At 36.6% G+C, this 22,232-nt stretch overlaps 2 protein-coding genes across 5 annotated transcripts; one reads left to right on the top strand and one right to left on the bottom strand.

The window, feature by feature from the left end:
* The first annotated feature begins 449 nt into the window (after positions 1-449).
* On the top strand, positions 450-3,000 carry LOC107786574 (NAD(P)H-quinone oxidoreductase subunit O, chloroplastic-like). The gene is made up of 6 exons (XM_016608080.2): positions 450-810; positions 908-963; positions 1,151-1,216; positions 1,604-1,645; positions 2,446-2,505; positions 2,644-3,000. Exons 1-6 carry the CDS (start codon positions 591-593, stop codon positions 2,671-2,673), a joined length of 474 nt encoding a protein of 157 aa, XP_016463566.1. The 5' UTR covers positions 450-590; the 3' UTR covers positions 2,674-3,000.
* Positions 3,001-3,464: 464 nt separating this feature from the next.
* LOC107786558 (uncharacterized) lies at positions 3,465-11,760 on the bottom strand. 4 transcript variants are annotated; one of them, XM_016608049.2, is made up of 4 exons: positions 11,402-11,760; positions 11,171-11,276; positions 6,834-7,045; positions 3,465-4,843 (listed from the first exon to the last, which is right to left on the bottom strand). In XM_016608049.2, exons 1-4 carry the CDS (start codon positions 11,588-11,590, stop codon positions 3,701-3,703), a joined length of 1,650 nt encoding a protein of 549 aa, XP_016463535.2. In that variant the 5' UTR covers positions 11,591-11,760; the 3' UTR covers positions 3,465-3,700. The 4 variants fall into 4 exon arrangements, with proteins under 4 accessions (XP_016463535.2, XP_016463556.2, XP_016463548.2 ...); XM_016608070.2 differs by lacking the exon at positions 11,402-11,760 and adding an exon at positions 7,649-8,020; XM_016608062.2 differs by lacking the exon at positions 11,402-11,760 and adding an exon at positions 7,649-8,015.
* Positions 11,761-22,232: the final 10,472 nt, after the last annotated feature.

Here is a 22,232-nt window from a genome sequence, read left to right as displayed (position 1 = left end):
GAAGTGAAATTTTGATTGGTACAAGGCTTAAGGATCTTTAATATCAAAGTGAATGTCATTATGTTTTTAATTTTTCAAAAATATATAACCGAAACCAACTTACATACTTCATAAATGCTAAGCATTTATGTATCTTAATTAACCGTTTAAATATTTTTATACCGTTAATAGATATATTACAAACTTCATTTTTTAATTTTAAGGTAATGATTAGTTTTATGCTCTCAATATCCTAATTGTGCTTGTTTCAAGCACAAGTAGTATATTGCCGTCAAAGCTTATGGTCTAAGTGGTACTAGTGATACAAAATGTGTGAAGTCAATTCTCACTGTCTCATTTCTCCTTATATAATCAACAAATTTGCTTTTTAAAAATAAAAAATAAAAACTAGTAGTACATGGCAATTTTGTATAAGAATATTAATTTCTTCATTTTGGAAGAGCTTGGTAAAAGGATAATTAACAAGTAGAACTATTTTTATTCTTCAAATTTAGCCATTGGAGGAAAAGAGGAAATTGCCTTATCCACTGTTATTGGTCACAGCTAAAACCAGTTCAATCTCTTAAAAAAATAGCAAAAATCAGATTCCCATGGCTTTCTCTTCAGCTTTTTCACACACCACCTTCACATATTCTTCATCTTTCTCACATACAAGAAAAATAATTAATACCCCATTTAGATTACCTTTAATTATTAAAGCAGAAAATCCCTCTGAACCAATAGACAATGAAAAACCTGCAAAGCCAAAATCCAAAGAAGAAACTTCCTCTACAGCCACTGCAACAAAGCCTAAAAAACCTGTCTATTCTAGTGAGTATTGTTGAAAAATGTGTCCATTTCTGTAATTCTTTTTTTATAATTTTATTACGAATAATTATTTTGTATTTATTTTTGTTTTGGTTGGCAGTGAAGAAAGGTCAGATAGTCAGGGTGGATAAGGAGAAATATCTTAATAGCATCAATGTGAGTTTTAGTTTTATAATTGTTGGTACAATTTTTAACCATGCGTTTCTTTTTCCTTTTTTTATTTTCCTTATTGACAAAGACTGATCTAGGATTTAAATTAGTTAGTGCGAATTGGTAATGTAACACAAATTTTTTTTATAGAATTTGAATTTGAATATCTAACGAGGTTTTATAAATTTTTCAGTATTTGTCAGTGGATCATCCACCTTATTACAAAGGCCTGGACTATATATACGAAGACCGTGGTGAGGTACCATTTCCTGATTTTCTACAAATATTGTAATGTTGGTAAGGAAAAATGCAATTTGGAACTACATTTTTTTGTTTGATTATCCGATATTTGGTAGCCATTTAATCGATAAATTCAAATTCGTATTGTGTAGTGACCATTAAATGGGAGAGTTCCTACCAATTTGGAACCACATTCAGTTCTTACTTAGGAGTTGGAAGGCAAAATAGCTTTTAATTTAGAAGGAGCATGTTCTCGACTTTGCTATGCGATGTTTATTTAATTATTGTTTTTTTTATTTTTTTGGTAATTAAAGATTTTACATTACCAAATGTAAACTATATACAGTATTTATTTATTTATTGATTGATTGTTTGATGGTCTTGCACTAATCATATCCCTTGTTAGGTATTGGATTTGCGCATATTCGAGACAGGAGAATATGCACTTGTAAGTATATCTTTTCGAAATTCAATTGATTATATACTTCTTTAATTAACCATAAATAAATAATAGGAGTATAATTACGACGAGCCTTGAAACAAGTAACCCCATAAATTAATAGTTTAAGAAAATTCATAAATTCTTGTTTAGATCAAGACTTGAACTAACATTTTTACCCCTTTCCAACACTATATACAAAATAGCTTACTATTTTTTAAAAATTAATTAAACCAATGCAGTTATAGTTCACAAACCAGAAAATAAGTTCTACTCTTGCTTTTGAGTTATCCTATCGAATTAACTTTATTGTAAGCCTGAGAATGAAAATCTCTTGGTAGAGAGCGTCTTACCTACTTTAGTATATCTATCCAACATGAATTCGGATTATCCGAGCCAATGTGTTACAGATACATATGATATATGCCTAACACCACAAAACAAAACTTGGTTGGCTCTTCTTAACTCAAAGCATGCATAAATCCCACTCAATATTACCTTAAAGGAAGTCGAACTTGAGACCTCACGGTCTAACTAAATGACACCGATGAGGGTTGTGGTGGAGTGGTAAGTACTCCTTCATTCTTAACTAGATGTCTCGGGTTCGAGCCCTAGGTATGGAATCACCTTTGTTAGGGAGCGTTGTATCCCCAAAGTACTTCCCGGTGCGAATCCGAATTTAGTCGGGCACCAATATGGGTACCGGCCACCGGGTGGGAAACAAAAACAAAACTATCTGAATGACAGTAGATTACAGAAAATTGATCCTAAACTCATAAGTAAAACTCGCTGTCTTGCCTATGCTGCAGATTGGATGGATTGGAATACCAACTGCACCAGCTTGGCTTCCAACAGAGATGCTAATAAAGGTAATTAGCCTTCGAATTCATTAGAAATGCTAAAGCTATTTGCATCATTTCATGCTCATGTTTAACCTTATGGTACTTCACTTAAAACTGTCCTTGTTAACTAACCACACATTCTCAAACCAAATCCAAATTTTGCAGTCTGATAAGCTGGATTACGAGAGAATATAGTAGATGGTCCACATTTCGAACCACTCACATGTCAGACACGAATATATCAGAGGCTTACCAGATTGCCCTGTGCTAATTGAAGATGAAGAGAAATGGGATGGACACACGTCCATAACTTACTTCACTTCTTTTAAAACTTGTATCTCATTTAGTTATATAGAAATATTAAATGAGAAAAAAAGAGAGCTGATATCTAAGGAACCTTTTCTCTTTCAGTGAGCAAGAGTCAAAGAAAACCAGACAAACAGGCTTGCTTGAGAAACCCATCAAAAAACAATTTTCTTGGGGTCTTTAGTTTCAGTAGAAAATATAATTCTTTGCATCTTATTTCTATGTTCAAATTCAAATTGCAAGGCGTGTTACTCCAGCATTTCACTCGGAAACTAATATATTTAAGGATGAAGTTAACCAAAAATGTCCACCTAGCAAATATTAGTACTGCACGATTTCAAATTTTTGGTACTTATTTGTATTCCATGGTTCTTTAGTTATTGCGAAGTATATAATTTTACTCTTAAAGATCAAGTCAATCATCTTCTGATATTGACACTAAAAGAAAGTCAAACCGACTGTTAACAAGCTTAATAGAACTATTCAATAGGTAATTGATTCACACAAAAAAATGGACAATTCAGTAGGTAACAGTACGAGAGAGAAATTCCAGTAATGACTAAGGATGTTTCAGATCAACTAAAATAAGAGATCAGTAAACAAAAAATACATTCCACATTGAATAGAATGGAGTCATCCACAAGAATATTGCAATGTCTGTTTCAGTATACCATAAAATGTTGCATATAAAATTATGATGTACAACAATATACAATAGGCAGGTAATAAGGTCTCAGTGTACACAGCAGCAGCCTGTATAAGGGAAGGTAAAGAGTAGGTGTATGGAATATATGCTATACACATGTATCTTTTTCTGTAAACAATGATGTACTTGGTATCAATGTCTGGAAGTTAATGAGGGTGGAGAATGAAATGGAGAAACTAACAAATAGAGGATGCCAGGAAAAAGCAGAACTTACAGCCTTCTCCTAGCACGCTTGGTCTCATTCATAAGCTCTGTCAATGAAGGGAGGGGTCGAGGCACTCTCACATTCATAGAGCGGTATATTTTTCTCAAACTTGGATTATAACTCTTCGACAATCCAACAGCTGACTCAGAAATATGTCTACAATACTCTGTTTCTGTATGCATCAAGATCTCTTTACTCCTAATGTCTAAACCTTCACTTATTGTCAAGGTCTTACCTTCTTCCACTTCAACTTCTTCCTTAAATGAAATAACCTCTAACTCGTCAGAACCTCTCAATACAGAATCATTATCTGGAAGTATAGGCTCCTTCTCTTCATGTTTGAAATAAGAAGCGTCGAGCCCAAGCCTCGCCCTACCAAATAATGTTACTGGGGCTGGTTTGCTTGGAGGAGAAAGATGTGACTGCCTATAAATGCTAAAAGATGTCGTCGTCGACTGGGAGTTGTCTGCATAATCTTGAGCATTGCTCTCGGCCAAAGGTGATCTTGAAACCTCAACCACATCTGGAGCTGTTGCTGCATCAACTACAGATTCCACGTCCACAGTAAACCCCAAAAGTTGCCAGAAAGGGTCATCAAAATTCCGATGTTGATTAATACAACGCTTCACATAATCCAGCTCCATAGCCTTGCAACTAGGTGTTGTAGAGACGACCCACCTAGGTGCAAGAAGTTGCAAAGCCCACTCCAGTTCTTCCTTCGATGAGTGTATGGAGTAACAAATATGCCAGACACCGAATATATCTCTCACTGGTTGATCACATCTTTCTTTTTTCCGCCCCTCAATATCCGAAATACCATCATCGCATGCATACCACTGTGCTGATGGTCGAATAATTAGAGGCTCATGCTGACAAGCAGACCGAGCCTCTGAGATCTTGGCTTCAGCTCTTTGGTACAGTTTCGGAAACCCATCAAACAATTGAAAACGAGAAGATGAGTCTTCAGACAAGATTTCAGGCACCATTAGTTCCAAAGCCTGAAAGCATTCTGGAGTTTTAACTTTATCAACATATATCTTGCAACCAAATGCCTGTGAAACATGCACAAGAATCTCCTCGTGGCCAAGAAGATCACACGTCAGATATACTGTAGGAGCCTGAGGGTGCTTCCATATGCAATTGATGACCTGTTTGTTAGAAAAACAAATTTTGTGATGTTAACAATATTTATCTATCAAACAAGTGAAGAAAAAAGAACGGTCAAATGCCACATAGAATAAGGGTGAAAGACTGTAGACTAAAGACGAATGATAACATTTAAGGGGTAAGCCATTGTTGTATTGGATAAACATGATAATAAAGGAAGAGACTTAAGTATGAATTAGTAGATGGCAAAGGCGAGTCTCTGCTCTAGCAATTGATTTGAACCCAGAGGAATTTTGATTAACTGGACATTCTGCATCTCCAGCGTGAATGTACAATTTTCCATTTTTAATTCGTTCTAAAATAGAGTCCATTTCAAGGCTTGAGCAATTAGCTGTTACTACAATACAGAAAAGCAACCAACAGTGCCACTAGTTCCCTTATTTAACTTTTAAGCAAATAAGATTTTTAAAAAGGGACACGTCCTTTCTCATCTCAATACTCTTTCCAGGCAAGCATGAACAAAAATGGTGATATTGTTCCTCCATTGATCAAGAATTTAGATTTCAACATTGGGATGGCAAGAGTACCAACAATTTGAAAAATCTTAATTGCAAAACAGACGGTGGACTAAGACAACATTTTTTTCTGCCAAACAAAATTCTGATCACCCTAACCAAGAACAGTGCTTGATGTCCTTAGCAAAGGAAAAATCACTGTTGAGAGCCAGTCCAAGTTGTGGGTTTAGGGATTTTGTAAGCCTTTAATTTAAAAGGAAAAAAAATCACTGTGAAGACTTACAACAGTGCACTAAGTTTCTTCACTAATTGTAAGCCATACATAAAATGAGAGTGTGAACTAACTTATTAGAAAAGGAGAATGTAAATTATTTGCCCTTGATATTTGAGAAGCATAAGCTCGCAACTTCTAATGTTTTCTCACCACTCGCCCATGTGATTCACCAACAAGGAAGCAACCTTCACAGCATATGCAGGTAGACATTTCTAACTATGTCAGCCTCCCGGAGGACTCAGTATGGAATAGTATATTTTTCTTCAATACAAACAAAAGGGTGCTGTATATAAAAATCCTGAACTTCCTCACTCTCATTTTAGGCATCTAGCTGTTTTTGTGCTTGCTTTAAAGGGATAAGCTCAAGTTCACACCACTTGTCTGCCCTATGAGCTTCAGTGCAGTTTGCTACTGAATTGTAAGATTTAGCAGGAATTCATGCATTAACTAGATCCAATGACAGGACTTAATCCATATAGGGTGAATTGAATCAAATCATAGGACACAAAACTCAAATCAAGAAGCATCTGAAAACCAATTGCCCACCAGGAAAGAATACAAGCTTTTTTCTACTATTCGGTGAAACCAAATTCTAAAGAGGTTCTCCCAAACAAAGATGAAATAGAAACAGTAGGTTTAGTCCCTCTGTTTTTTTTTTTTTTGGCGGTGGTTAGCTTGCGCCCGCCTCGACTATTCCACCGGGTACCTCCTATCTCTCACCAGCACTGGTACCAGGTAACTCTGTCCACCAAGGCTTAGGCAAATACGAAGTTGCTTGGACTCAGGTGTGGTGTCCGATATGGGTGCGGATCTAGAGGTTGGACTTCATGATCCAAAATTTAAGATTTGGGGGTACGGATATAGGTGCGGGGATTTGGCTTTCTCAATCGATTTTGGTCAAAGTACTCTAAATCAATTGACCAGATCTAGTACGGATTTCACATCCACACCCAAGTCGTGTCGACACAGGTGCGCACCAGGGTTTGAACCCGAGACCTCATAGTTCTCCTTCCACTTCATTGACCACTAGGCCAATACCCTTCGGCCTTCGCTGCTAGATTTCGTCTATTATTATCTCAATAATTTACAATTAATTAACTATTGAAGAAAAATTCATATCATGCTTATGGCTCTTGAACTCTTGACTAACTTACTGCACTTAACAAGAGCATTAAAGCACTGCAGCCAGAACGCGATTAACAAATCCACCATAATCCATTTAAAAAGAACGAGTGTTAAAACCTGTTGGATTGCTGACTGCCTGCTGGACATCTTCAATGGAGACCGACCAAATGTGCAATCAAGGAAAATACAATCAATTTGGCACTTCGGTTCTTTTCCTGGGGTGCCCACATACTTTAGGGGTAATTGTTGCAAACATTCAATCGTGAGTCTGCAATCTCCTGTATGCAGGATGTTTCCAAATTTGCCTTCATACAAGAACATCAGAGCTCCTGCAAGTTGTTAACATCATGCCAAATATTTATCATTGTAACCCTGTTACAACAGATGTACCATAGAAGAACAGGAATGCAAGATGAGAAACTAAACCATCAAACTGAGGCTTTGAGGCATGTCCAAGATACAATCTTTAAGGCATTATTTTACTCCAATCACCCAGAGTTTGCACATTGACTATAACACCACTTATGGATGCAACATAGCCTCAAAAATATTAAATAAGACTAGAAATTAAAAAAAGAGCAGCAGATTGCAGTTTACTAGGTAGAGACTCTAGTAAACCTGGAGTCATAAATCAGTCTCGTGTCTTGGTATTGCCAAAGATTAGCAAAAGGTTGCATTTTTTCAAGAAAATTCACAAAATTATTGATGCTCTTTCTTAGAAAGTTACATCAAGTTAATTACCATCCACAAACATGAGACTTTTGCAAATACGAGAATTTGCAGTTTACTAGGTAGAGACTCTAGTAAACCTGGAGTCATAAATCAGTCTCGTGTCTTGGTATTGCCAAAGATAAGCAAAAGGTTGCATTTTTTCAAGAAAATTCACAAAACTATTGATGCTCTTTCTTAGAAAGTTACATCAAGTTAATTACCATCCACAAACATGAGACTTCTGCAAATATGAGAATTTTTCTCCCATCAGCATCACCTTAGGAGCCAAAAAGAGCTAGACAGAAAAAAACATCAAAAAATCTCCATAGAGCGGATTAGAAAAAGAATGAAATTCCCACATAATAATACATAAGCATGAGTCACCTAGCTAATAGATAGGACTGTTGCATAAGAGCAGCAGCTCATCCCGGGATGAGCTCCTAGTACTGACCTAACTAAAGTAAAAGGATCCGCCTAGGACCAAGAGAGGAGAACACCAAGTATTGCTCACGTCGTAAAACTGAAATGAGGTGGTCACCTTGACACAACTTCCGCAACTTGGTAACTCAACAATTCCGTCAGTTGTCACTACACTAAGTCAGAGACATGTCAGATAAGTGTGCGAGCTGAGAGCACAAAGATAAATACATGGATAAACAAATGGACTCACAGTGGAGGGTGCCATCATTACATTTGAACAATGAGGTAACAAGTCACATTTCCTTTTTATTTACCAAAAAAGGTCAACCTGAGTGCAGATACAGTTACCTATAAACAGCTTGGAGTATGAACCACATAAATCTGGCTCAGGATGCCAGGACTACTTCTGACAGCCTTAAAGACTTACTGCAACCAATGGGAAAACAGACAACTACAGGGTGTTGAAGGAACATATTTCTGTTTCATATTGAATCCTCAGACATTTTGTCCACTGCTATCGCTTTTGATGGAGGGAAAACTTTGTAAGACTCTACTCGGCAAATGCTTCCATTATTCAAGCAGCTCTCTCAGTTGCGGGTACTCACTTTCATTGGATATGGATCATACAAACACATCCAGTCATTGTTGGGTCCTTTGCTTTCATTTTATCAATTTGGATTACACACGCACACACAAAACATAAGCAACCAGAGCAGGCATTCTATAAGCTAACTCTCCCATCTTAATCCACTCCCGAAGTCACTCATGTTATTGATAAGGTCACTCAGTGATAGGAATATAACCCTCTGCAAGCCCAAAATTTCATCTCGACCATCGTCATTTCCCTGTGCAGGTCGAATGAAAGCACCTTGAAGCACAAACCCTTCTCTTCTCATCAGCTAACCTACAAACTGCCCATTGCCACGTACTACACTTAAAACCACTGCGCCATTCACCAGTAATTTTTAACAGTAAGTACGATCTCATCCATCCACCTCACCCGAGGGATCGTAGTGCAGATAAGTATAATACTAAATCTTAGCCAAAATGCACAGTTCACCTAATAAGGAACTGGGGGAAAAGGCGGAGAGAAGAAGTTATTCCGGCTGACGAAGAGGAGAGAGAGGAAGGCCCGGGATTTGGACCAAGTGAGATGCATCAAGGACGGCGATGGTAGAGTATTGATGGAAGATGCTCAGATTAAGAGGAGATGGCAGACTTACTTTCATGAACTTTTGAATGAAAAAGGGGATTGGGATATTGAGCTAGATGAACTGGAGCATTCCGAGAGTCACCGTGACTTTGGGGACTGCAGACGCATCGAGGTTGAGGAGGTCGTTGGAGTTATGCGTAAGATGAGTAGGGGCAGAGCGATCGAGCCAGACGAAATTCCGATTGAATTTTGGAAGTGTGTGGGCAGAGCAGGCTTGGAGTGGCTGACTGGGTTGTTTAATGTTATTTTTAGGACGAAGAGGATGCCGGAAGAGTGGAGGTGGAGTACGGTGGTTCCGTTGTATAAGAACAAAGGTGATATCCAGAGTTATAACAATTATAGAGGTATCAAATTACTGAGCCATACCATGAAAGTTTGGAAGAGGGTGGTTGAAGCGAGGGTGAGGAGGGCAGTGTCTATATCCGACAACCAATTCGGGTTCATGCCGGGTCGTTCTACTACGGAAGCTATACACCTTATTAGGAGGTTGGTGGAATGGTACAGGAAGAAGAAAAAGGATCTGCACATGGTGTTTAGTAATTTAGAGAAAGCGTACGACAAGGTTCCTAGAGAAGTTCTCTGAAGATGCTTAGAGGCAAAATGTGTGTCGGATGCCTACATTTGGGCAATTAAAGACATGTATGATGGGGCTAAGACTCGGGTTAGGACAGTAGGAGGCGACTCTGAGCAGTTCCCAGTTGTTATGGGGCTACACCAAGGTTCTGCGCTCAGCCCGTTTTTATTTGTCGTAGTGATGGACGCGTTAACACACCATATTCAAGGGAAGGTGCCATGGTGTATGTTATTCGCCGATGACATAGTTCTGATTTATGAGTCGCGAACCAGTGTTAACGAAAGGTTGGAGGTCTGGAGACAAGCCTTTGAGTCTATGGGTTTCAAGCTGAGCAGGACGAAGACGGAATACCTGGAGTGTAAGTTCAGCACTGAACCGAGGGAAGTAGGCATGGAAGTGAGGCTTGAATCACAGGTCATACCATGTAGTGGCAATTTCAAGTACCTTGGGTCGGTTATCCAAAGGGGAGGGGAGATTGACGAGAATGTCACACACTGTATTGGGGTGGGGTGGATGAAGTGGAGGTTAGCATCTGAAGTCTTGTGTGATAAGAGAGTGCTACCGATACTCAAAAGGTAAGTTTTACAAAACGGTGCTTAGACCGGCCATGATGTATGAGATTGAGTGTTGGCATGTTAAGAACTCACATATCCAGAAGATGAAAGTAGCAGAAATGAGGATGTTGAGGTGGATGTGCGGTCACACTAGGATGGATAAGAATAGGAATGAAGATATTCGGGAGAAGGTGGGCGTGGCTCCCATTGATGACAAGATACGGGAAGCGAGACTCAAATGGTTCGGACACGTACAAAGGAGAAGCCCAGATGCTCCGGTAAGGAGGTGTGAGCGGCTGGCTTTGGAGGGCACGAGAAGAGATAGAGGACGGCCTAAGAAGTATTGGGGACAGGTGATCAGGCAGGACATGGTGAGGTTTCAGATTTTCGAGGACATGGCTCTTGATAGGAAGTTGTGGAAATCGAGTATTAGGGTTGTAGGTTAGGAGGTAGTTGATTCTCGCTTACTTCATACCTTTGTGAGGCTAGTCTTGTAGGGTTTTTGTCGATGTCGGCTAGTGGCAATGTTGTGTCTTATTACTCCTTCGTTTACTATAGTGTCGGGTCTATGTATTGTCTATCACGTTTGCTTTGTATCTACTTTCTCATTTCCATGATCTTATTTTTCCTATGGTTTCTATTGGTGATATTGATATTGTCTATTTTCGCCTTCTTGAGCCGAGCATCTTTCGGAAACAATCTCTCTACTCCCTCGGGTAGGGATAAGGTCTGCGTATACACTACCCTCCCCAGACCACACTAGTAGGATTTCACTGGACCATTGTTATTGTTGTTGTAGAAATAAAAAATAAAAACAATTTATTGTAATGAACAAAATATACACAGCACCAAACTTTGCAGAAGAAAAACAATATAACCAGCAAGAATCTTCTGAACATAAAAGTTACTGGAAAACAAAAATCTCAAGGAAAAATCGAAAAAAAAAAAAAAGAACAGTCCCACTGCATATTCATATACGCACCTGGGCAATGATTGGCGTCAAAGGCAGTAACCGTGAAATCACCATCAGAGTCCTTGATCACTAAACATTGCCCAACCTCAATACCCACAAAAAATGATTCATCAAGCTGTCCAAAATACGTAATTTTTCAACATTTTCAGCCCAAATTGACAAAAAATAACAATTCGAACAAAACTCATCAAACTGATAACATGACTCGAAATAAAAATAAAAATAAAAATAAAAGGGTACCTGAGGAAAATGCTGGAGAACAAGAGTTTTGGTGAGACGCGAACAATAAATAGGATAAGAAGCGTAAGCGCAAATCCCTTGGGTGTGATCCTTGTGGGCATGTGTTAAGAAATGGTGCCTCTTTGTGCTTGACTTTGGACTCCATGTGTCTACTGAAAATGGCAGTCCTTTAAGCATTTCTATGGGCATTTTTCCTCTCTCTCACACACACACAACACAACACACAGTGGAATAATCAAAAAGAGCTAGGTTGGGGATGGAGATTTAAGATTTGAGAGGGAAACATTCAACATCTAAATTGGAGGTCGAAATGGGTGGGAAAATTGCGAAGCACGATTCGATGGAGGAATAATCGTCTGTGGTGAGCTTTAATTGTGGTAAGATGGGACCGCCAATTTGATTTCTATAAGTAACCGACTTTTTGACGGAGCACGATTAACTTTCTTTTAAGAAAATAATGAAGTTTTAAAATATTAGTTCTAATTTTTTGGACACATATTTGTTTACTCACAAAACGGTACAGTTAAATTTATAACATGGTTTATAGACAAGCGAATCGATTTGATCCCAAAATGATAAAGAAATTAAATAAAATGCAAAACTTAGCGTTGAACGTCTTCTTGAGCCGAGGGTCTTTCGAAAACAGTTTCCCTGTCCCTCGGGGTAGAGGTAAGGTATGCATACATATTACCCTCCTCAAACCCCACTAATAGAATTTCATTGGGTCGTTGTTGTTATTGTTGCAAGACTTAGCGTTGAAATCGAGATAAAATAGCATCAGCTTGGTTCCGGGAACAAAGCTTCTGAAGGCAGCAAATAGAATAATGTTAGACGGAAAATAAAGTATTATTCAACTTGGGATAATGTATAGCATAAGTTTGTCAGAATTTTTCGTATCTTACAATGGTTGTTTAAGTCATTATTTATAGTTATACCTAGGGAACAACGTCCTAGGATCAAGCCCCTCTTAAATGTCAATAATGGAGGTCGTTGATGAATATGTGTTATAATTCTGTACTGCTGTAATAAACAATTAAACTTTCTGAAAAAACAAAATAGAAAGTTAGTAATACTTGTTTAACAAAATAAATTCTGGAAAAAACAGTGTAGGAATAAATCGAGCCCACTGAATACACAGTGTGTTCTTAAGGAAATTATTCCCCTCAAGTACCCGAGGTGCTGGAATATATCCTCCCAGGATAGAACGATTTAACTCACCGGAGTGTTGGTACCAAAACGCCGGTGAACAGCGAGCCACTCGAAGGCTATAAAACATACTGGATTTTTTGTGCAGAAGAAGAAGAAGAAGAAGAAGCTCAGAAAATTTCGTAAGGAAAGATTTTGGGATTCAAACTATATTTATAGAGTTGCTGGCATTGTTTCTGAAAAGGTTTGCAACCTTTCAGAAACAGCCATGGCTGTTGGAACAGGGTTGTTTGAAATATTGCGGGAAAATGTATTTAAAATAATCCGGGAAAGAAAACGGGCCTGACCGAATCGGGTCGCGGTTCATGGGTTATTTCGGATTGAATTTTTCGTTAATTATTTAATTAATTAATTAAATAATTGAAAGAAATTTTGTCCAAAAAGATTAATCAATCAATCGATCTTTGACCAAATCCGAAGCCGAAGCCGAGCGAGCGAGCGACGACGGCGCGAGGCTTGCCTTCTTCTTAACTCTTTAAGATCTAGAAGAAGAGCAATTATATATATACCCATCAAAACCCTTTTCTTCCTTCGATATGGGACAATATCCCTTTGCCAAGGAAAACTCAAATATTTCATTTCCCATCCATTTCTCATTCACCCTCTTTAAGCTACACAAGCTTAAAATCCCAACAATCCCCCACATGAATGGGGAATGGCTATAAAATAAAGGAATGCACGGACGCGTGTGTGTTTTACATGCAAGAATTAATTGCATATGGATAAGTAGGTTTCCCTTTGAACTTTGCGTAGTAAACTTATATCGGATATACTCGGTCAATCGGTAGATTTGATATCTTTGAACCGTCGAACTTTATTGTATACCTAGACAACATAAGTCACACAATCAATCCTTAACCATCCACGGTTCTCACGGTTGTGTTCGTTTCAGCCATGAACACCGCCTGGTTTCATGAGTGCTTAGAGAATGGGCCTTTACTTTCATTCCCCTTGAAGCGGCTTACACTTCACACTCACATAGGTGATTTCTAAACGTGTAATCATGTAGACACACTATCTGGTCATATCCTGCCAGACTTAGCAAATCATTAAAAATCTTTAAGCTTTGTTGACTCATCAAAAAGCCTTAATGCTTTACCTCGATTTCTGAACATTGTCTTCATCACGAGAATGGGTTGAGTTATTTGACAATGTTGAACCGTCATTCATAACTTTGTTTGATCTCTTTGAACCTAGCTCGTAGGATCTCCAGTCTGCTAGGTAGAGTTACCGTCATGATGACTTGTCCTAGACCTTAACCCCTATTCCCTTTGATGATCTTTCAACTGCCTCTCTAGATAGGCCTTTTGTAAGTGGATCCGACACGTTATCTCTTGACTTTATGTAGTTAATTATGATAACACCATTAGAGAGTAGTTGTCTAACGGTATTGTGTCTCCGTCGTATATGATGAGATTTTTCGTTATACATAACGCTCCCTGCCCTGCCTATTGCCGCTTGACTATCACAATGTATACAAATAGGTGCCAAAGGTTTGGGCCAAAATGGAATATCTTCCAAGAAATTCCGGAGCCATTCAGCTTCTTCGTCGGCCTTATCTAAAGCTATGAATTCAGATTCTATTGTAGAACGGGCGATGCACGTTTGTTTGGATGATTTCCAAGACACTGCTCCACCCCCAATTGTGAAAACATATCCACTCGTGGATTTAACTTCAGATGATCCAGTGATCCAATTTGCATCACTATATCCCTCGATCACGGAGGGATATTTGTTATAATGCAAAGCATAATTTTGGGTATGTTTGAGATACCCTAAAACTCGTTTCATTGCCATCCAATGTATGTGATTGGATTTACTTGTAAACCGACTCAGTTTACTAATAGTACATGCTATATCTGATCGTGTACAATTCATGATATACATCAAACTTCCCAATACTCTTGCATAATCCAGTTGTGAGTCATTTTCACCTTCATTCTTTTGAAGTGCATAACTACGTCAATTGGAGTTTTAGCAATTTTGAAATCCAAATATTTGAACTTGTCAAGTACCTTTTCAATGTAGTGAGACTGTGATAATACTAGACCTTGTGGAGTCTTGTGAATTCTGATTCCTAAGATCACATCAGCAACTCCTAATTCTTTCATATCGAATTTGCTAGCCAACATGCGCCTAGTAGCATTTATATCTGTCATGTTTTTGCTCATTATCAACATGTCATCAATATATAAACAAACAATAACTTCATGACCTGGAGTATTTTTAATGTAAACACATTTGTCGCACTTGTTGATGTTAAACCCACTTGCCAATATTGTTTGGTCAAATTTGGCATGCCATTGTTTGGGTGCTTGTTTAAGTCCATAAAGCGACTTAACAAGTTTGCACACTTTCTTTTCTTTACCAGTTACCACAAAACCCTCAGGTTGTTCCATGTAAATCCTTTCCTCTAATTCTCCATTTAAGAAAGTTATTTTAACATCCATTTGATGGATTTCAAGACCATACACGGCCGCTAGTGCCACTAACACCCTAATAGATGTTATCCTCGTTACTAGCGAGTAAGTGTCAAAATAATCAAGGCCTTCCTTTTGTCTATAACCTTTGACAACAAGTCTTGCCTTATATTTGTCAATAGTGCCATCAGCTTTCACTTTCCGTTTAAAGATCCATTTCGAACCTAAAGGCTTATTTCCCGGAGGAAGATCTACCAATTCCCATGTATGGTTATCCAAAATTGATTGAATCTCGCTATTGACTGCCTCTTTCCAAAATGCTAAATCAGAAGATGACATAGCTGCTTTAAAAGTTTGAGGCTCATTTTCAAACAAGAATGTCACAAAATCTGGTCCAAAGGAAGTAGATGTTCTTTGACGTTTGCTACGCCTTGGATCTTCTATACTTGGAGTATTTTCCTTTGGTTCTTCTCGAGGTCGTTTAGGTCTTTCACTTAACGACTCACATTCAGTTTTATACGGATAGATGCTTTCAAAGAATTTAGCATTATCTGATTCCATTACTGTATTAACGTGAATTTCGGGATTATCGGATTTATGAACCAAAAACCGACATGCTTTACTGTTTGTAGCATATCCAATGAAAACGCAATCAACAGTTTTTGGTCCGATTTTAACCCTTTTAGGTAAAGGAATTTGTACCTTTGCTAGACACCCCCACACTTTAAAATATTTCAAGTTGGGTTTTCTTCCTTTCCATTTTTCATATGGAATAGATTGCGTTTTGTTGTGGGGTACTCTGTTGAGTATTCGGTTAGCTGTAAGGATAGCTTCGCCCCACAAACTTTGCGGTAATCCGGAACTTATTAATAAAGAATTCATCATTTCCTTTAATGTCCGATTTTTCCTTTTCGCAATTCCATTGGATTGAGGTGTGTAAGGTGCAGTAGTTTGATGGATAATTCTATATTCCGAACATATTTCTGCAAATGGAAATTCATATTCTCCACCCCTATCATTTCTAATCATTTTGATCTTTTTATTCAATTGATTCTCCACTTCATTCTTGTATTGCTTAAATGCTTCAATTGCTTTATCCTTACTATTAAGCAAATAAACATAATAATATCGAGTGCAGTCGTCAATAAAAGTAATAAAATACTTTTTTTCACCTTGAGATGGTGTCGATTTCATATCACAAATGTCAGTATGAATTAAGTCTAAAGGATTTGAATTCCTTTCAATAGACTTATAAGGATGTTTTACAAACTTAGACTCAACACATATTTGACATTTTGATTTATTACACTCGAATTTAGGCAACACTTCTAAATTAATTAACTTTCGCAAGATTTTGTAATTGACATGTCCTAAACGAATATGCCATAAATTATTTGACTCCAATAAATAAGAAGAAGCTGCAATTTTATTCATACTGTCAACAACCATTACATTTAGTTTGAAGAGGCCCTCTGTGAGGTAGCCCTTTCCAACATACATTTCATTCTTGCTTACAACAACTTTATCAGAAACAAATACACATTTGAATCCATTCTTAACAAGCAAAGAAGTAGAAACTAAATTCTTCCTAATAGTAGGAACATGAAGAACTTTGTTGAGCATTAACACCTTGCCAGAAGTCATCTTCAGGAATATCTTCCCATAACCTTCAATCTTGGTTGTTGCAGTATTTCCCATGGAAAGCTCTTCTTCGGGACCAACAGTAGAGTAAGTCGCAAATGCTTCCTTGACAGCACAAACATGTCAAGTGGCTCCAGAGTCAATCCACCACTCCTTCGGATTTCCAACTAGGTTGCATTCCGAAAGCATTGCACACAGATCATCAATGTCATCATTCTTCTCCACTATGTTGGCATGTCCCTTCTTCTTATACTTTTTTCGGGAGACGACAATCAGGGACTTTGTGACCGATTTTTCCACAATTGTAGCAGCTGCCCTTAAATTTCTTTTTGTTCTGCTCCTTAGTCTGTCCAGAAGACCTCTTTCTCTTCTTACTTTTTGGAGCAGTCTCCTCAACGATATTAGCTCCCATGATTGTTGAATTTTCACGAGACTTCTTCTCGGCTGTTTTGTTGTCTTCCTCAATCTTGAGACGAATCACAAGATCTTCCAACTTCATTTCTTTTCGCTTGTGCTTAAGATAGTTCTTGAAATCTTTTCACGAAGGAGGCAATTTTTCAATCATTGCAGCCACATAAAATGCTTCATTCACGACCATACCTTCAGCAATAAGGTCATGAAAAATAAGTTGAAGCTCCTGAACTTGGGTTCCAACAGTTTTACTGTCTATCATTTTATAGTCTAGAAACTTGGCAGCCACGAACTTCTTCAAGCATACATCTTCAGTCTTGTACTTCTTCTCAAGTGCGTCCCATAATTCTTTCGAAATATTCATCGCATTGTACACATTGTACAAGTCATCCTCTAAAGCGCTTAAGATATAGCCTTTGCAAAGAAAATCTGCCTGCTTCCACGCCTCAACAATCATAAATTTCTCGTTGTCCGGCATATCCGCAGCAGGCACTGGAGGTTCTTCACTAGTGAATTTCTGCATACCAAGTGTGGTAAGCCAGAAGAACACCCTTTGCTGCCATCATTTGAAGCTGGCTCCGGAAAATTTTCCCGGTTTCTCTGCCGGTGGAACAACAGTCCGGCTTGACGAGGCTATCGTCGTTGCCGCAATAGTCGCAGAAGAATTTCCGTTATCAATTGCTATTTCTCACTGTAAACAACATAAGAGTTCAATTAATTACAAAATCAGAACAGTAAACAATACTGTTATTAACAAAAACAGTATGTATAATAAATAAAATCGAAGTTTTTATATACTGTTTCACAGAAAAATGATGAAGTTTTTATGTTCTTCAAATCGTTTTATGAATTTCAATACACTGATGAAGTTTTTTATATCTTCAAATCAGAATAGTAAAATTCAAGTACCCGAGGTGCTGGAATATATTGTTGGTACCAATTTGTGCAGAAGAAGAAGAAGAAGAAGAAGAAGAAGAAGAAGAAGAAGAAGCTCAGAAAATTTCGTAAGAAAAGATTATGGGATTCAAACTCTATTTATAGAGTTGCTGGCATTGAATTTTTCGTTAATTATTTAATTAAATAATTGAAAAAAATTTTGTCCAAAAAGATTAATCAATCAATCTTTGACCAAATTCGAAGCCGAGCTGAGCGAGCGAGCGATGACGACGGCGCGAGGCTTGCCTTTTTCTTAACTCTTTAAGAGCTAGAAGAAGAGCAATTATATATATACCCATCAAAAGTCTTTTCTTCCTCCGATATGGGACAATGTCCCTTTGCCAAGGGAAACTCAAATATTTCATTTTCCCTCCATTTTCCATTCACTCTTTTTAAGCTACACAAGCTTAAAATCCCAACAATATGTAACGGCAGGTCATGAATGCCAAAATTCTCTATAACGGATGCGCATTTAATACTGGAGAATATTCTACATTGAATGTCATCTGATGACAAACATTGATTATGTTACTCTGTCATTCGAGCATTTAACGTGAACTGATTTTACCCTATACAATATTGTAGTTTTCTACTGGCTAATTCAAGGACCTTGCCGGAGACATATAAATTAAAATGTTACTTGAATTTTTTTTTAATGCATTCCTATATCATTATACAAGAACATAATGAAGTTTTATAAAAAAATAAAAAGGCTTTCAAAGGGTATATGGAGCTTTGCTAACATGACCATAAAGAAAGAGATATTCAGCTTCTTATTGATTGATCGATAAGTTACTATTTTTCCTAACGTGTTAAATATTACACAAATTATAATAAAAACTTAAAAATTTAAAAAATAGATTGTTACTCCTAATGTTACCTTACAAGGAAATAGTGGAACTTTTTAAGTTAAAAAGGTCAAATAATGTAGTAAATTAAAGTGAAAATATTGCTCTCTTCATCTTCTTCTTTTTCTAAACGGATAACAAGAGTTTTACTTGAAAATTAAAAGTAATCATTGAATTAGTTCAAGTCCTACTTTCCTCCAAAATATCAACATTTGGACAAAAGAAATTCATAACTATTAACATAACTAATGAAGACGTGAGATTTAGCAATTACAATTGTGCCTCAATATAAGCAAATTAAGATCAATATATTCTTTATTGAGGCTAATATTCTAACCTGTCCAAATGCCATGATCGAGTCTAAGAATGGAACCACTAAAAAGAGTGCAATTTGCACCTCTTTGATCGCACTCTCAAGGAATGTTATACGCACTAGCTCTTTGATAAGACATGAGAAATTTAGACACATACGAGTCTTATAAATTATACGGGTTATTTGGTTTAAGAGATTATAATCTCGAAATCAAATTTGGAATTACTTTATTTCACGTTTAGTAGGATTTTTGTTATGGTATTATTTCCGCACATTTCATGTGGGGTAATAATCCCGGAATTAAATACCAAAACAACACATTTGCTCTTCTTTAAAATTGATCTCCCAAAGTCAAAGCCAAGGTTACAATTGAAAATAAAAGGTTGTCCTACCTTATCTACTTCAAACTAAATTCTTTATCTAGTTTAAACTAATGAACCAAACATGTATATTTATTAAATAATTCTATTATTATTAATCTCATATTATAATTCTATAATTATTAATCTCAGAATAACTTGTTTAATAATCAAACGACTCCTAAGAATATAATTTACAAAGGAAAATAATCACATATACAATCAAACACCTAATCCATAAACTAACATTAATAAGGTTTTATATCAACCAGATCTTCAATTTTATAGGCACAAATTAAAGAATTGGCGTACAGCTTTGCCGTGATTGGAAAAAGGTACAAAGAGGTAGTAGCCAGTCGATGTGCTAATCGAGGGGAAGAGAGCTATTTGTTAGGATCTTTTTTAAAAGAAAAAGGGAAAAGAAACAACGGAGTACGTAATAAGATAATATATCTTGACTTAAAATTGATATAAAACTAAATGGAGACAACTATACAAAAGTATATTAATCAACTAGTAGGCCAAAAGATAATTATTATATGGAAAAAAATAGCAATAATTAGTAAGACAGAAACGGCAAAGGTGACGAAAATGAACGAAAAATGAGATGAGTATATTATTTTTAAATCTATTGATAAATAGCATAATCTGCGTTGATTGATCTTAGTCTCGAGAAGGTAGTAGTCACCGATGGGCGTGTGATTGCTTTTGATCCTCTTAAACTTGGAACAAAAATTGATTTCTTATATTTTAATATTTTTTTGTATTATATTAATCATAATTTTATCCACACACATATGCATGTATATAATTCATCAATTTACCGATAAAACTAAAATCTCAATCTATTAAAAAGACAAACAATTTAGATAACATAATAATTGCTGTGCGACCAGGAGATGCTGAAGACTTTAGGCCTTGTATTTTATTATCTTAAAAGAGACTGATTTTACTGTATATGAAGATCTTGGTTTGAGTCTACCTCTTATTTTATTAATAAAGATGTTTGTATAACTTACGTTTAAGTTTAAAATGGTTAAATTTGTGAGACCTTTATTCTATGTTAGACTTTGAATTCTGTGGTTCATCTAGAAATAATTTTGAAATTTAGGAATGAAATTGAAAAGAAAAAGTCATTTGAAGATGGAACTAGAGAGAGAGAGCGGGTGTTTTGTATTTTACTGGGAAGAACTAGTTTTTGAAACAAATAGAGCAATTTTGTGTGCCTGCGCGTACGTGTGTATGTTTTGTATTTCAATAGGAAGAACTAGTTCTTCAAATAAAAGGCTAGGCTGTAGCTATTCAAGCATCTCAAAGTTTAACGATTGTTATTTCATATCCTAAAGGAAATGGTGATCCCTAGCTTGAGACTCAAACTCCTAAAGTCGGCCTGCCAATAATAGACATTGTGAAAGAATACTCTTCACCATCATCAGAAAATGTTGCTTAGCGGCAACCTTGAAATAGGGTCAGGTTTGACTGCATCAAGCTCTAAAGTCGAGTATTCTGTACTAGCTCGATGTGAACCGAAAAAGAGGGAGGAGAAACTTGACCTGCTCCTTTGTCCCCTTCACATTGCTGCTGCTTTTATTTTAGTTTTTTGTTTTTTTCCGCATAATTAACGAGGATATTAAAAGAAGCTGTTATCGTCCATTGCAAGGTATAGAATTTTATTTTTGTATAAGTATTGCAATGCACTAATGTAAGGTTTATATAGTCTTAGGTTCTCCCGCCTCATTCACTAGATTTAGGGTGTAATTCTCCATGGGTTGTATTAGAAACTCGATCGAACAATAGCCAAAACAAGATTAAAAAACTAAGGACCCATTTGGTCATAGATTTTGCCAAAATAAATTTAAATTTTATTTTGCAAACACATGTTTGGCCTTAGATTTTGCCTACATTTTGGCCAAATCTCAAAACTAGCTGATTTTGAGCCAAAATATCACTATTATATTTTTTAAAAAATGTCCCAAATTTTTGTATTTTATAAAAGAGCCCATCATTTATTATTTTATAACGATGTTGTTTCGTCTTCTCGGTCATCTAATAGTGTATCATGTAGTTCATCATAAAAATGATAATTTTGTATCAAATTTATTTATGTTCAGGGGTTTGCGATAATATAATGAATGTTATTAATAATGGTATTGTTGGGTATTTGTGATATTTTTTAAAACTTGTGGGTATAAGTATGTTTCATATTTTTCCAAACCAAACTTCACCCAAAATAGATGTCTAGACTTCATCCAAATCATATTTTTCAAAATAAATTTGGGAATCTATGGCCAAACACTAGCTAAAATTCGTTGCGAAAATATAATTCGAATTGTGAATTGTTAACCACCAAAGTTTCTTGTGAACCTGTTGTTGCTTCTGGTTAGAACCGGAACAATGATATTTGAGGCACTTTCTCCACAGTTGCTCCTATTTAAGAGCAAGAAAATCAAAGGAAAAAGCTATACAATATGAAGATCCAATTTGTCCTACACTGGGTGCAAAAAGATCTTGATTTCGTGACTATTGCTGAAAAAAAGGGAATTTTTCCATTGGCAGATATCTATGGATCTGAAAGAAAGAAGAAAATGTTGCAGCCCAAATAAATGCCAGTCCCTGCCAATTTTCTGAGCAAGCAAAATTTCTTCTAAAAAACAATTCCTTTTTGCGCAAGACTCCAAACAAGATTTAACAATTCTT

This window comes from Nicotiana tabacum, chromosome 13 (genome assembly GCF_000715075.1).
Source record: "Nicotiana tabacum cultivar K326 chromosome 13, ASM71507v2, whole genome shotgun sequence".
Classification (NCBI taxonomy): Eukaryota; Viridiplantae; Streptophyta; class Magnoliopsida; order Solanales; family Solanaceae; genus Nicotiana; species Nicotiana tabacum.
This window is presented reverse-complemented; position numbering and strand designations above follow the sequence as displayed.

Coding starts and splice junctions, on each gene's coding strand:
- LOC107786574 (XM_016608080.2), top strand. CDS start 591: ATGGCTTTCTCTTCAGCTTTTTCACACACCACCTTCACATATTCTTCA. Junction 1,646..2,445: donor AGACAGGAGAATATGCACTT/GTAAGTATATCT, acceptor CCTATGCTGCAG/ATTGGATGGATTGGAATACC. Junction 2,506..2,643: donor CAACAGAGATGCTAATAAAG/GTAATTAGCCTT, acceptor CAAATTTTGCAG/TCTGATAAGCTGGATTACGA.
- LOC107786558 (XM_016608049.2), bottom strand. CDS start 11,590: ATGCCCATAGAAATGCTTAAAGGACTGCCATTTTCAGTAGACACATGG. Junction 7,046..11,170: donor TGACGCCAATCATTGCCCAG/GTGCGTATATGA, acceptor AACAACTTGCAG/GAGCTCTGATGTTCTTGTAT. Junction 4,844..6,833: donor GGCAGTCAGCAATCCAACAG/GTTTTAACACTC, acceptor TCTAACAAACAG/GTCATCAATTGCATATGGAA.